General features: G+C 34.5%; 1 protein-coding gene across 1 annotated transcript in view; it reads left to right on the top strand.

Annotated features, from left to right (window-relative positions):
- The window catches only part of LOC133199321 (uncharacterized), a 59,353-nt gene that overhangs the window by 35,772 nt on the left and 9,641 nt on the right, over positions 1-13,940 (top strand). Inside the window, exons 20-29 of the mRNA XM_061335133.1 lie at positions 38-256; positions 1,011-1,099; positions 2,486-2,703; positions 4,758-4,915; positions 6,582-6,739; positions 7,832-7,926; positions 8,029-8,223; positions 8,468-8,745; positions 9,717-10,033; positions 11,241-11,398. Coding sequence (XP_061191117.1) covers positions 38-256; positions 1,011-1,099; positions 2,486-2,703; positions 4,758-4,915; positions 6,582-6,739; positions 7,832-7,926; positions 8,029-8,223; positions 8,468-8,745; positions 9,717-10,033; positions 11,241-11,398 — 1,885 coding nt within the window. The remainder of the gene's footprint in view (positions 1-37; positions 257-1,010; positions 1,100-2,485; positions 2,704-4,757; positions 4,916-6,581; positions 6,740-7,831; positions 7,927-8,028; positions 8,224-8,467; positions 8,746-9,716; positions 10,034-11,240; positions 11,399-13,940) is intronic.

Genomic DNA, 13,940 nt, shown 5'->3' with positions numbered 1-13,940 from the left:
AACAGTTTTAACATGATACTTAGATTTTCTCTAACAGAAGCAGGCTTCTCTTGATGCATGGTGATGACAAAGATGTAGAAGAGATTCCTTTCCTTCCAGCTTATCATGGGAAATTTGAGCAGTGCTATAACTGGTCCTTGTTTACCGATCAACAGGTGTGCCTTATTGCGGAGTATCCTAATGTTACTGCCTCCAAATCACATGCTTACTTCCCCTTATCAGGCCCCTTCTCAGCTTCAGTCACAAGGAAAAACAGGTACATAGTTTGAGAAGCCTGTAATAAAACAGAGGACATGCTTCATTCTATGAAACAGGGAGTTTAGTTTTATGAATATGTATTTTTATCATTTAAGAGAGATGTATACTGTGCTAGCATTTTTATTATGCCCCGCCATGAATATGGCCGGGGCATATAGTGTTTGTCATGTCCGTCTTCCGTCCTTCCGTCCTTCTGTCCTTCCGTCTGTCCTTCCGTCACACTTTGCGTTTAGCTCTGTTCAAAGCTCAGTTTCAAAGAAACTATCCAAGATATTTTTATCAAACTTCATATGTTGATACATACTGATGTAAGCTATTCAATTGCATCAACATTTTTTTTACCTTGACCTTTATTTTGACCTTGACCTCACTTTTCTTAAATTAATGTTTAGCTCTGTTTTAATGAAACCATTCAAGATATTTTTAACAAACTTCATATGCTGATACATACTGATGAGAGCTATTCAACTGCTTCAATATTTTTTACCTTGACCTTTCCTTTGACCTTGACCTCACTTTTCTCAATTTGTGTTAAAATGTTGCATTACTAATATACCCTTGGCGGGGCATTCATGTCCTATGGACATATTTCTAGTTCTGAATATAATATGTTCATATTTGTTGCAGAAGGAACACATAATATGACAATCATCATCTCTTTGTATTGTTGTCTAATATTATCTACTTTTTAGTCCATTTCAAAATGAATTCATCCCTGATTATGTACATGACTGTATAATTGGATGTTTTAGCACATTCAAGAATTTGAAAGTAGTTGCTGATTACAAAGAGAGAAAAGATTTGAAGGATAGGCATATAGAAATTTTGACAGAAACTACAGGTCAGTATACTGTGTATTAGGGAATAAAAGTTGGACATAGAATTATATAGAGGGGAAAAAAATAAAAACTTCTCTAGAACAATTAAGTCAGATTTAATCAGCTAGCATCCTCTTTGTTTAAATAAGGATTTGTTCAATTCAAGGTGCTTCACAGCATATTTTAATTTGGAGGATATAAGAAACGCTTTTTAAAAATGTTCTCAAAAACAGCAAGGGCAAAGTTACTCTGATCAGTGCACATGTTGAAATCTTGACCCCATTGGGCAATGGTTAGACCACAGAGTTTAACAAGTTTATCAAAGTTTGACAGAGAAATATGAAAAAATCTTCAAACCTATTCAAGAATAGTAGAGCTACAGTTACTCAGATTTCTATGTTCAGTAAGAGTTTTAGATTACTAAGTTTAGTAACTATAATCATTTTGTGTTGATTCAAAGTATCTCTCTGAGGGCCAGGGCAGAACAACAGTAGGGGACAGGGCCAAAAGAACTTACAACTAAAATCAACGTTATTTTGTGAATGACTTATTTTTTATACCCCCCCCCCCACTTGAAATTGGGGTGTCCGTCCATCCTTCTGTCTGTACGTCTGTCTGTTATGCTTTGGGGTATACATCTCTTATCCGCAACTCCTCTTATACCACTGAATAAAATTTAATCTTGTTACATAGTGCCATCGTGCACCTCCTACTTTACTTTTTGATCGGACACATATTTTGGGTTTCCAATAGCACAACATAGAACACTGGCATTCTTTCTATAATATTGAGGGGTACCCATCTCTTATCTGCAACTCCTCCCATACCACTGAATAAAATTTAATGATTCTTTCACAGAATCTTTGTTACAAAATGCCATTGTGCACCTCTTATTTTACTTATTTTGGATCTCCCATAGCAAAACATGGACTTTACCATTATAAACATATGGGAGGAGGGGGGTATCATTTTATGAGCTCAGTGCTCACTGTTCCTTTAGTTGGGGATTAGTGTAGATTGATGCTTTTGAAAACATTTGCATTAAGTTTGTGTCAACAAGGAGTTTCATTTACACATTCATTTGTGAAGACAGATATGACACAAGTGAGTATTATGCCCATTGGGTCTTTCCTGTTTGTGCTGTTGTATTTTCTAAGAACAAAAGTTTATTTTGAGAATATTTCAGAATTCATCACTATATTCTTAATCCTATAGGATTGGAAAATATAATATAGTCATTTTAGTCTGATGACTATGTCCCCTCAAAGCAAAATTACCCAGTGTCATTTGTCCTAAGAAAAGTTTTTGCTAAGATACAATCTAAAGACAGTCTTAATACTATAAAAATTGATTCACTTTATTTTTAAGCAATGTCACAATATCTTTCTCAGAAATATTTTTTTTTTCAGGTGGTAAAGAAAGTCAAAAATTAAACTTCACCTTGACAAACTTGAAATTAGAAGACTATTCATTTTTTGCACATATTGTTACATCAAGCAGGAACTTTTCCTTTGATGCAATTAATGAAAATGACAGGAGTCCAGTAAATAATACATGGTTGCATAAAAGAGCCAAAGGAGTCCGTGTTTATAGTAATGGACGTCATTTGTATGGGTTCATTATGAAGGTAAAATAAAATAAACTTTGAGAATCGTTGATCATTAAATATACTCATGTACGCTAATATATATCATGAAGAAAAGGAAAACAGAAAATGAAATCAGTAATACCGGTAGTTAATGGTTAAGATTTTACTTACATGTACTAGTAAGAAATTTTTGTTTGCTGTTGCCAGAAAGCTTATAGAAGATCCTACAGTTCAGGTTGTCAGTCCTGTGATTTTTCCCCATCCTGTTACTTAGTGGTACATACATGCATGAAAATCATGAAAATCAGTTATGATTAAAGTTTTGTACCAAGTATATTAAACAAATTATAGAATTTTGATAATTCTTGTAGAAAATGTGTTGGTCTTCAAAATAATTTGTATCTAAAGTATGTAATAATTAAGTCTACCCTCATAAATCTCTTTATATTCAGCTAATATTTAGTCAAAAGGTCAATTTTTCTTAACCTACGCTTTAAATTTGATACTGAGTAATATCAAGTAACCATTGAATACATGTGTGCATGTCTAAACATGAAAGACTGAGGTAGAATTCTGAATGATTAAATCAATAAAGTAATGAAATAAGATAAAAGATAATAAAAAAGATTAAAAAAAAAAAATACATTGCCTTTAAGTCATTCTACTCCCTGTAAAGGAAGTTTTGGAGGATCACCTTGTCCTTCTGTCTGTCTTGGCAATCATGTTCAGGCTGTAACTTTATAATGAAGCATCATTGGAAGCTTATTTTGACCTTGACCTTTCAATTAGCTTGACTTAACTATTACTTCATTTGCATTTATAAAAGTTCAGAAAAAAGTTTCATGATATTTTATCAAAACTCATACACTGATATATGTATATGTTGATGGAAATTAATTTTCTGATGGTGACCTTCCTTGTGTTCAAGTTTAGTTTCAAAGAAACTGTTCAAGATAGTATTTTCATCAAACTTCATGCAAAGATTTTTTTTTTTAAATGACCTTGACATTTCGAATGACCTTGACCTCATCATCGCTCTGCTTTTAGCAAGGTTTAGAATTTTCATAAAAATTATAGCACTAATACAAAATGGTGAAAGCTATTCAACTGTGGCACAATTTTCTGGTCTTTACCTTGATTTCACTTTTCAAGCTATTTTAATCAAACTTTATACGAAACTATTTATTGGTTGGAGCAATTAATTCTGTCATAATTTTTTGACCTTGAATTTCCTTTGTTACTTTTCTTCCTTATAACCTTTCCATGACATTGAACTTCATCATAGAAGATTTTTTGATATAGCTGCATATACTTTACTAAGATGCATATTGGTTAGAGCAATTCAACTCTGTCATTATTTTCTTAACTTGACCTTTCTAATGATGTTGACCTCATTCTTCTTTCATTTTGTACAAAATATTTCCATCAAACTTTGTATCTTAAAACAGTGTACAAATTAGTGAGGACAACTAAAGATGTCATAATCTCTTGACCTTGAATATTGCTATGACCATGAATTTAATTTTTTTTCCCTTATTTTGCTCTTAGTTTGTCTTATTTAATTCCATACAGGATTACTTCAGGAAACTCCATGCATCAATAAATCTTTGTAGAGCATTTTTACCATATAAACTAAAGAGATCACATATAAATTTGCTAAATGTGACTTCATTTAACTGTTAGATGAATCAATTTCCGACCATAGAAGGAAGCTGAAGTACATTTCTTTTCATGTTGAATACAAATGTACAGTACCTTGGGTTGGGCATTCATGTCCTGTGGACATGTTTCTAGTTTGACACAAATTGCTTAGGTAATGCATTAAGGCCTAGAGCGAAGGCAAAGAAAGGGAACCATTAAGAGTTCATTAAAACATGTAATACAAAGAATATCTCATGTTTTATGATTTGATATAAATTTTTCTTATCTAAATTGTATGTTTTCTTTCACCAATGTTAGATAGAAAACAAAAAAAACTATATGATTAAAAAAGGTAATATCCAATCTCCAAACATGGGAGATTTGTATTTATTCAGGTATACTCACCTCATGTAAGGCTGATGGCCTGTACTTTTGCTATTTTTTAAATACAGGAAACATCCACATCCAGTCATTTTCATTTAGGAGGAACATCATCTAGAAACAAATCTTTTGAAATAAGTGCTCCAGAGTTTGAAGTGGACTTTATCTGGGATAAAATAAGATACAGCTCTGACCATATATACAGGAAACTACAAAGAAAACTTTTCTGGTAAATAAGATTTAATGTACATATCTACTACTGTCTTTACAATATTATGTGGTAATTCTTCTTTAAGTCCAATGCAACTTCAATTCTGCAATCATATTATATGTGCAGTAAAACTTGTCTAATCCGAACACCACTGATTCCATAGATATTGATCGTACCAGGCAACATTCTGGATTAGACAGATTAAACAATTGAATTTACTGAAAAGGACTTGAGGTTAACATTGTATCAGGCAACATTCAGTTTAAACAAGTTCCACTGTACTTAACATTGAAGTTACATATGAAAATATGGTACAATTTGCTATTAATATACTGCGTACATGCCAACTTAAATTCTTATCTCAAAACATGTTTAAGAGATTATTTTGTAATTATCTTTAATGTTAAAGCACTCTTTGTGCAGTTTATTGTATACAAGATTGTGCATTCCATTTTTAGCTCACCTGAGCCAAAGGCTCAAGTGAGCTTTTCTGATCACATTTTGTCTGTAGTCCGTCTGTCCATCTGTCTATCTGTCTGTCCGTCCGTCCGTCTGTAAACTTTTCACATTTTCGACTTCTTCTCAAGAACCACTGGGCCAATTTCAACCAAACTTGCCACAAAGTATCCTTGGGTGAAGGGGATTCAAGTTTGTTCAAATGAAGGGCCACACCCTCTTTCAAGGGGAGATAATAAAGAATTAGTGAAAAATTAATAGCATCTTTTAAAAATCTTCTTCTCAAGAACCACAGGGCCAGGAAAGATGAAACTCATGTGGAAGCATCCTCAGGTAGTCTAGATTCAAGTTTGTTCAAATCATGACCCCAGAGGGTAGGGCGGGGCCACAATGGAGGATCAAAGTTTTACATAGAAATGTATAGGAAAAATCTTTAAAAATCTTCTTCTCAAGAACAGAAAAGCCATGATGAGTCATATTTATATGGAAGCATCCTCAGGTAGTGTAAATTCAAGTTTGTTCAAATCATGACCCCCGAAAAGAACTGAAAATCATGTTTAGTCATTTTGATGTGGAAGCATCCTCAGGTAGTGTAAATTCAATTTTAATTTGTTCAAATGATGACCCCCGAGGGTAGGGTGGGGCCCAATAGGGGGATTGAAAGTTTTACATAAGAACATATAGAAAAATATTTCTTCTCAAGAACAGAAAAGCTATGTTTAGTCATATTGATATGGAAGCATCCTCAGGTGGTGTAGATTCAAGTTTGTTCAAATGATGACCCCTGGGATAGGGAGGAGCCACAATTGGGGATCAAATTTTTACAAAGGAATATATGGGAAAATTTTTTTTAAAAGTCTTCCCAAGTACAACATAGCCATTTGTTATATTGACATGGAAGCATCATCAGGTAGTTTTCAATTCACCCCCCCCCCCCCCCACCTTATCTTTTCAGTACTGAACTGATTTGTGCTTTTGCCTTGCCAATGTGCTCAGGTGAGTGATGTGGCCCATGGGCCTCTTGTTGTTTGTCTGGGAGGCTTAGTGGTTAGCACATTTAACTGGCTTCTTCCCACACTAATGACTTTCTTACACCTACATCTGTGCCATCAAGAATGATTATTACCGGTAATTTCAGTTGGGGAACTTGACAACTATAATAATTGATTTATAATAAATCTAACTCATTTCATTTTATTTTGAGGACTGTTATATTTTTCTGCTCTAGCACTAAGGCTTGGCCCTCCCTATATCCACTACACTTTAACACAGAATATGCATCAAAGGATGGAGACAGGAGTGATGTATTTATTGAAATGGAATTGAGTGATCTCAACAAAAATGAAACTTCTATAAGAAATTACACTTTTCACGTAGGATATCCAGGTAACTCTTTTTTTTTTTTTTTGTTGTTGCTGATATTAAGTTCATGTACTCATGACTTGTTACTGACTGATACAATTTAGAGTGGTCCATCCAGAGAGAAACATAAGTTGATTAATATCCATTTAGATGGACTCAAGGCTTAATTTGGCTGCATAGTTAGGAAAGAATTACTGTAACATACTAATCCATCATCTTAGAGAATCTGGACTTTTACGCTGACTTATTAAGAACCTGAGCCAGATGCTCACGTCTGTCACTTTGTTGATCAGAATACAAAATAACTTTCTTAATATGTATTAAAAAAAGAAAAGAAAGATTTTTTTACAGTATAGCTAAAGTTGTTGAATAAATGAATATGTATACTTATAAATGTAAATTCAAATTGTTCAAATCATAGCCCTTGCACTTTTACATGAATTAGATTGGATTGCAATGTAATTCATGTAAGTCAGATTTGTGAAGAATTTGAATTAGGTGAGCATTCTGGTCCATGAATCTGTTTTTCCTTGCAATACTAGTTCATTTAAGCATTGAATTATAAGTTTTGGACTTTCTTTGTGTCATAACATGTGCTGACAAATTGAATAAGCTGCCCGAGCAAAAGCATTGTTTTTGTCATGATGAATGTCCGAAATTTACGATTCAGTGTTATGTTTTACATTTAATGAATACACAGTAGATTGATAAAATATTGCATCCTTGAATACATCATACCTGATTATATGATACACACTACACTCTTGTATAGCTAAATTGAGCCATTTCTGTTCAAGGTGAGCGTGAATTTGATTTTCATTAATGACGCTGCACTTTTACAGTGTTCAAAGTTGACATCAAAATAAAAATCATTACTTTTACCTTTTAATTTCCCTGTCTGGTTTTTGGTGTTATGAATACCAAAGTTTTCAGCATACTTTATAAGAAAAATACATATATAATGTAAATATTTATGATATGAGAGCTTTTTTTGAGAGATTGAGATACATTTATATTATCTCTAAGTATGTAACTGTCATTTATTTGTCATTGTATTCATATTACATAGACTGAAAAAACATTACAGTCAACCAGATGCATTTTTTGATGATGCAGGTCAAGATGTTGAAATAGAGTACAGAGAAGAAAACAATGAAACACTTGTTGATATTTCAGCAGATGTTTCATTCCTTGGAAAGCATCAGCAACAGGTACATGTGCATCATTCTAGTATAATTTTTTTTTTTGCTGACACCAAGAATGACATAAATATGTTTACGTTTTATCACTGTAGTGATTTATTTTATGTTTAGGTTAATTTAATGGTAAATGCAAAGATAAAAAAACCTGAGAATAAGAAATCAGGATACCAGTTTAACATTCTGCTTGAACAGAAAGACAGATACAGCGTGAATGTCTCAAGCCATATCAGTTTGGCTCAGAATATAGGAGCTGATATAGATGTGTTCTATAAACTGTTCAATACAACAAACCCACACAAATCCAAGGTAAACATACCTTGTTTATTTCAAATTGAAATTCCTTATTTTAAAAAATTTACTTTTACATGTAATAATTTTTTGCTATAAATGAAGTAAGTGTCCAAATACTGAATTGAAATACATGTATATGTAAGTAAAAAAGTAATAACCTTAAATTGCTTTTGTAAATTTACTTAATTCTTAGGATATTTTTATAGCCATGATGAAAGAATAATTTTGATACTCTTCAATAATTTGCTAATTTTTACAGAATTTAAAGTCAATGTCAATGACAAGCACAAATAGACAGGATGGTGAAAAGAAGGGGGCATACTCTGAATGTGAATGGTCTGGAATATTAAGTAAACAGAACTGGAGAATGAGGGCAAATCTGACAACAAAAAGAACTCCTCTACTTTTACAACAGGGTCCTGCAACAAACTTAGACTACAAACTAATCTTTGTGTACCCATCCTGTGACAGCTCTGAGTACTTGATTGGCAAAGGATCTATTGGAAAACTGATCAGAAACACTTTTTTAAATAGCCGGTAGGACTTCTTAATCAGAAAAAGAACTGATAAACTGATTTGAAGGTAGAGGAGATGGTGGCCATTCTCCCTTTCCCTTTCTCCCCCTCTTTTTCTCCTTTTTTCATTTTTCAGTCTCCTCTTTCCTTCTTCTCCTTTTTCCAATCCCACTTCTTTCTTTTTTCTCCCCTTCCTACTCCCCCCTCATCCTATTCCCCCCACCTTCCTCTCACATCTCCCCCCACTCCTTCCCTCACAAAATAATTTTAACTACCGGTATAAGGAATTAAAAGGTCTGAGTCACTAAAGTACCCTATTGTTATTATTTTTTGTTACAGAATGATAAAAATATTATCCAGTCAAGAACTCAAGGCCACAAAATGTCAAGTTTATTTGCCGAAGGTTTATTGAAGATTGTTCATAAATATGAGCCCCAGATCAAGGATGGGTTCACATAGGAATCCAGATTTTTATGTAGAAATATGTAAAAAATATCTTTTACATAAGAATACAAGTCTTCAAATTGTCAAAATCATATGTAATGATAACAGGATGTTGGTGGGTGGATTTATCGATAATAGATATGTGATGAGATCAACCCTTAAGTCCATAAGTCAGGTCTCTCTACTCAGAGAGAGGGGGAGTTGTGTGGTCAATGCCTAGCACAGAATTATATACAGTAACTACAGTTGAACTTCAGTATGTCAGTCATCTATATCTCAAATACCATGCTTTTGTCAAGTGAGTTGAAAATCCCAGATACTTTTTTTATGGCAACCCCCAATATCTTGAATCCTCAGATATTTCAGTTTTCTCACACCCCCACTGAGTTTGAAAAACAAGGTCTGACTATACTGTTAAGCAGTGCTGGCTTTCTTGGAGACATCTCTGATATTTGATATTAAATTTATTTTTGAGATAGATAATATTTATCAAACACAAAGAATACTTATTAAACTGTTGAAAGAAGGATACAATTTTGAAATTTGTAGGCATTGGTTTAATTCAAGTTTATTGTATGGAAGACAGAAGGAATTTGATGTATCTAGAGAAGATTTAGATGCATCGGTTACTGCAGATATCAACTTGTTTGCCAAACAAATTTATTTTAAGGATTGTGAATTAAGTTCATCCTTAAATATTACAAATACTGTGCAACCCAGTTGGAATTTCAACATGTCCAAAAAGATCTTACTGAAACAACAAGAATGGAAGCAACAAGAACAAAAGAAGAAAAACAAGACTGTCACAGTGCAATTCAAAGCTCACCAAGTTACTCCATGGAAGTTCCTGGACTATCAGACCAATAGTAAAGTATCATTTTCTGGACAACTTATAGTCATTTTTAGCAACCATTGACATCATGTGTCAATTGTTTAAATAATTATTTACAGAAAGAAATACAAAACAAACAAATAAAAAAAAACTTCCATATCTTGGTGTGATGCCATGTTTGTTATGCCCGTACAAACAAAGTTTTTTTTTTGTTGGGGGGGATATATTGGAATCACCATGTCCATCTGTCTGTAGACATTTTTCTATTGTTTGAAAATGATCTTTGAAACTACTCAATATTTAAAAAAAACCTTTAGAATTAATAAATATTATTTGAACTTGAGCATCTGGTATTCAGATGGACTTGTCAAAATTACCAAGGTCATTTGGACAAGGTAAAGATCACAGTGTACATATGTATCAAATTATTGTTTTAGCCACAACTTTAAAATATAAAAACAGTAGAAGCTTAAACTGAGACAAAGGGTGCTTGTGACTAAAGGGTATGTCCTGACCATAACCAGTGTAATTTGGAGAAAATCAAGATCAATTTCACCAGTTGTAGAAGTATAGAATTCTTGCTATAGCTATAACTTTGATGTGGAAAAAAAAACATGAGAAGATTTTGCTAAGCCCAAAGGATGCTTGTACCTAAAGGGTGTGTAACAACAATACACCATAGTCATTTGGACAAGTTCAAGGTCATTGGGTTTGAAGTGTAACATTCTTGTTCATAACATTATATAAATGGTGCATGTTTTGGAGGTTAACAGTTGAATTTGACCGTAATGTAAAATTCTAAAAGATAAGACTTTTTGTAGGAGGTATAGTATAAAGTCATGGTCTGAGAAGTTGTTTATTTTGCGACTTGGGCTGTAGATGAATTTTCATTCTCAACACAAGCATTGTTTTTGAGGTGTTACAACATTCAGACTGTTTGTACATTCCATATGATTCAGGCCATGGGAATTTGAATTATAATTGTTTGACAAAATGGCAGGGCTCTTTCTAAAGCTATTTTAAAGTGAGCATTTTTTTTCCTTGTCCTGTGGGAGTATTGGTTCCATCAGGACAATTTAGTGTGTAAGTAGAATTTCCAAAACATGTTTGTTTGACTCCTTCATTTATTTTAATTGTCTTTCAATAAATGGACATATATACATGTAATACACAGTATTGAAATACATTAATCATAATTGGTATTTTTTTTCTTAATGATCAATGATTCCAACTTATTACAGATACTATAATTCTTAATAAAACTGGTGGCTATCCGAAATACATTGTGGATATTCTCTTAGGATACTCCAACTCATATTGGACAGCCAGACACAATATTAGAATCATATTAAATAATTCTGAAGCATTCCTCAATCACAGTGGAACTATTCAAAGCAAGGTAAGCAGAACTGGGACTTTAGGTAGAGTAGGAACTGTTTATAGTAAAGTAAACAGGGGTGAAGCTTATGTACAGTAGGAACTGTTTATAGTAAAGTAAGCAGGGGTGAGGCTTAGATATGGTAGGAACTGTTCTATTAGTAAAATAAGCAGGGGTGAGGCTTAGATATGGTAGGAACTGTTCTATTAGTAAAATATGCAAGGGTGGGGCTTAGATATGGTAGGAACTGTTCTATTAGTAAAATAAGCAGGGGTGAGGCTTAGATATGGTAGGAACTGTTCTATTAGTAAAATAAGCAGGGGTGAGGCTTAGATAGAGTAGGAACTGTTTAAAGTAAAGTAAGCAGGGGTGAGGCTTAGATATGGTAGGAACTGTTTAAAGTAAAGTAAGCAGGGGTGAGGCTTAGATATGGTAGGAACTGTTTATAGTAAAGTAAGCAGGGGTGAAGCTTATGTACAGTAGGAACCGTTTATAGTAAAGTAAGCAGGGGTGAGGCTTAGATATGGTAGGAACTGTTTATAGTAAAATAAGCAGGGGTGAGGCTTAGATAGAGTAGGAACTGTTCTATTAGTAAAATAAGCAGGGGTGAGGCTTAGATATGGTAGGAACTGTTTATAGTAAAGTAAGCAGGGGTGAAGCTTATGTACAGTAGGAACCGTTTATAGTAAAGTAAGCAGGGGTGAGGCTTAGATATGGTAGGAACTGTTTATAGTAAAGTAAGCAGGGGTGAGGCTTAGATAGAGTAGGAACTGTTTAAAGTAAAGTTAACAGGGGTGAGGCTTAGATAGAGTAGGAACTGTTCTATTAGTAAAATAAGCAGGGGTGAGGCTTAGATATGGTAGGAACTGTTCTATTAGTAAAATAAGCAGGGGTGAGGCTTAGATATGGTAGGAACTGTTTATAGTAAAGTAAGCAGGGTTGAGGCTTAGATATGGTAGGAACTGTTTATAGTAAAATAAGCAGGGGCGAGGCTTAGATAGAGTAGGAACTGTTCTATTAGTAAAATAAGCAGGGGTGAGGCTTAGATATGGTAGGAACTGTTCTATTAGTAAAATAAGCAGGGGTGAGGCTTAGATATGGTAGGAACTGTTTATAGTAAAGTAAGCAGGGTTGAGGCTTAGATATGGTAGGAACTGTTTATAGTAAAGTAAGCAGGGGTGAGGCTTAGATAGAGTAGGAACTGTTTATAGTAAAGTAAGCAGGGTTGAGGCTTAGATATGGTAGGAACTGTTTAAAGTAAAGTAAGCAGGGGTGAGGCTTAGATAGAGTAGGAACTGTTTATAGTAAAGTAAGCAGGGGTGAAGCTGTTGAATGTGAATTAACCAGTAAACCTGAGTATGCACAGTTGAAAGTAAAGTGAGCAGAGTTGAAGTTGTTGAATGTGAGGTAGGCAGAGAAGATTTTGAGAATAAATGAAGCAGAGGGGAGAATCAGGGTATGCAAAGGTGTGACTGTGGAAACTAATGAAGCAAAGGGAGGAGTATTAGGGTTTATTTCCTATGTAGCTTGTCACACAAGCTTTGATAGGTTACAAAGTTGGGTGTAAATTTCTGTACACCCGACTTGAGCCGGGGGTAAAAAAACGAGACGTCACAATGCATAGTTTCACTATGATAAAAAGCAAATAATATGATGTAGCGGTGCATTGTAGGATGTAGTAAATCTAATTGATAGCTTGAAACACAGTTGATTGTACTTGTTTACAAAGAATTTATTTGGGTACAAAGGAAATAAATTCGTTATCCAGGTCCAAGGGTGTATGGGGATTTACCCCGGTTGTATTCCATACACACTTCTGCCTTTGGCCTCAGAGTGTATGGAATAACACCCGAGGTAAATCCCCGTACACCCTTGATTGGACCTGGATAACTAATGATGTGAAGGTGTGACTGTGGAAACTAATGAAACAGAGGGGAGACAGGTATGTAAAGGTGTGACTGTGGAAACTAATGAAACAGAGGGGAGACAGGTATGTAAAGGTGTGACTGTGGAAACTAAGGAAGCAGAGGGGTGACTCAGGTATGTAAAGGTGTGACTGTGGAAACTAAGGAAACAGAGGGGAGACTCAGGTATGTAAAGGTGTGACTGTGGAAACTAAGGAAACAGAGGGGTGACTCAGGTATGTAAAGGTGTGGCTGTGGAAACTAAGGAAACAGAGGGGAGACTCAGGTATGTAAAGTTGTGACTGTGGAAACTAAGGAAACAGAGGGGAGACTCGGGTATGTAAAGGTGTAACTATGAAAACTAAGGAAGCAGAGGGGAGACTTGGGTATGTAAAGGTGTGACTGTGGAAACTAGGGAAGCAGAGGGGAGACTCAGGTATGTAAAGGTGTGACTGTGAAAACTAAGGAAGCAGAGGGGAGACTTGGGTATTATAAAAGTGTGACTGTGAAAACTAAGGAAGCAGAGGGGAGACTCGGGTATTATAAAGGTGTGACTGTGGAAACTAAGGAAGCAGAGGGGAGACTCAGGTATTATAAAGGTGTGACTGTGGAAACTAAGGAAGCAGAGGGGGAGACTCAGGTATGTAAAGGTGTGACTG

The sequence above is a fragment of the Saccostrea echinata genome, unplaced genomic scaffold (genome assembly GCF_033153115.1).
Source record: "Saccostrea echinata isolate AGI-Se365-2 ecotype Australia unplaced genomic scaffold, CSIRO_AGI_Sech_v1 ptg000034l, whole genome shotgun sequence".
In the NCBI taxonomy this organism is placed as follows: Eukaryota; Metazoa; Mollusca; class Bivalvia; order Ostreida; family Ostreidae; genus Saccostrea; species Saccostrea echinata.
The sequence above is the reverse complement of the archived record's forward strand: the minus strand, read 5'-3'. Positions and strand labels throughout refer to the sequence as shown.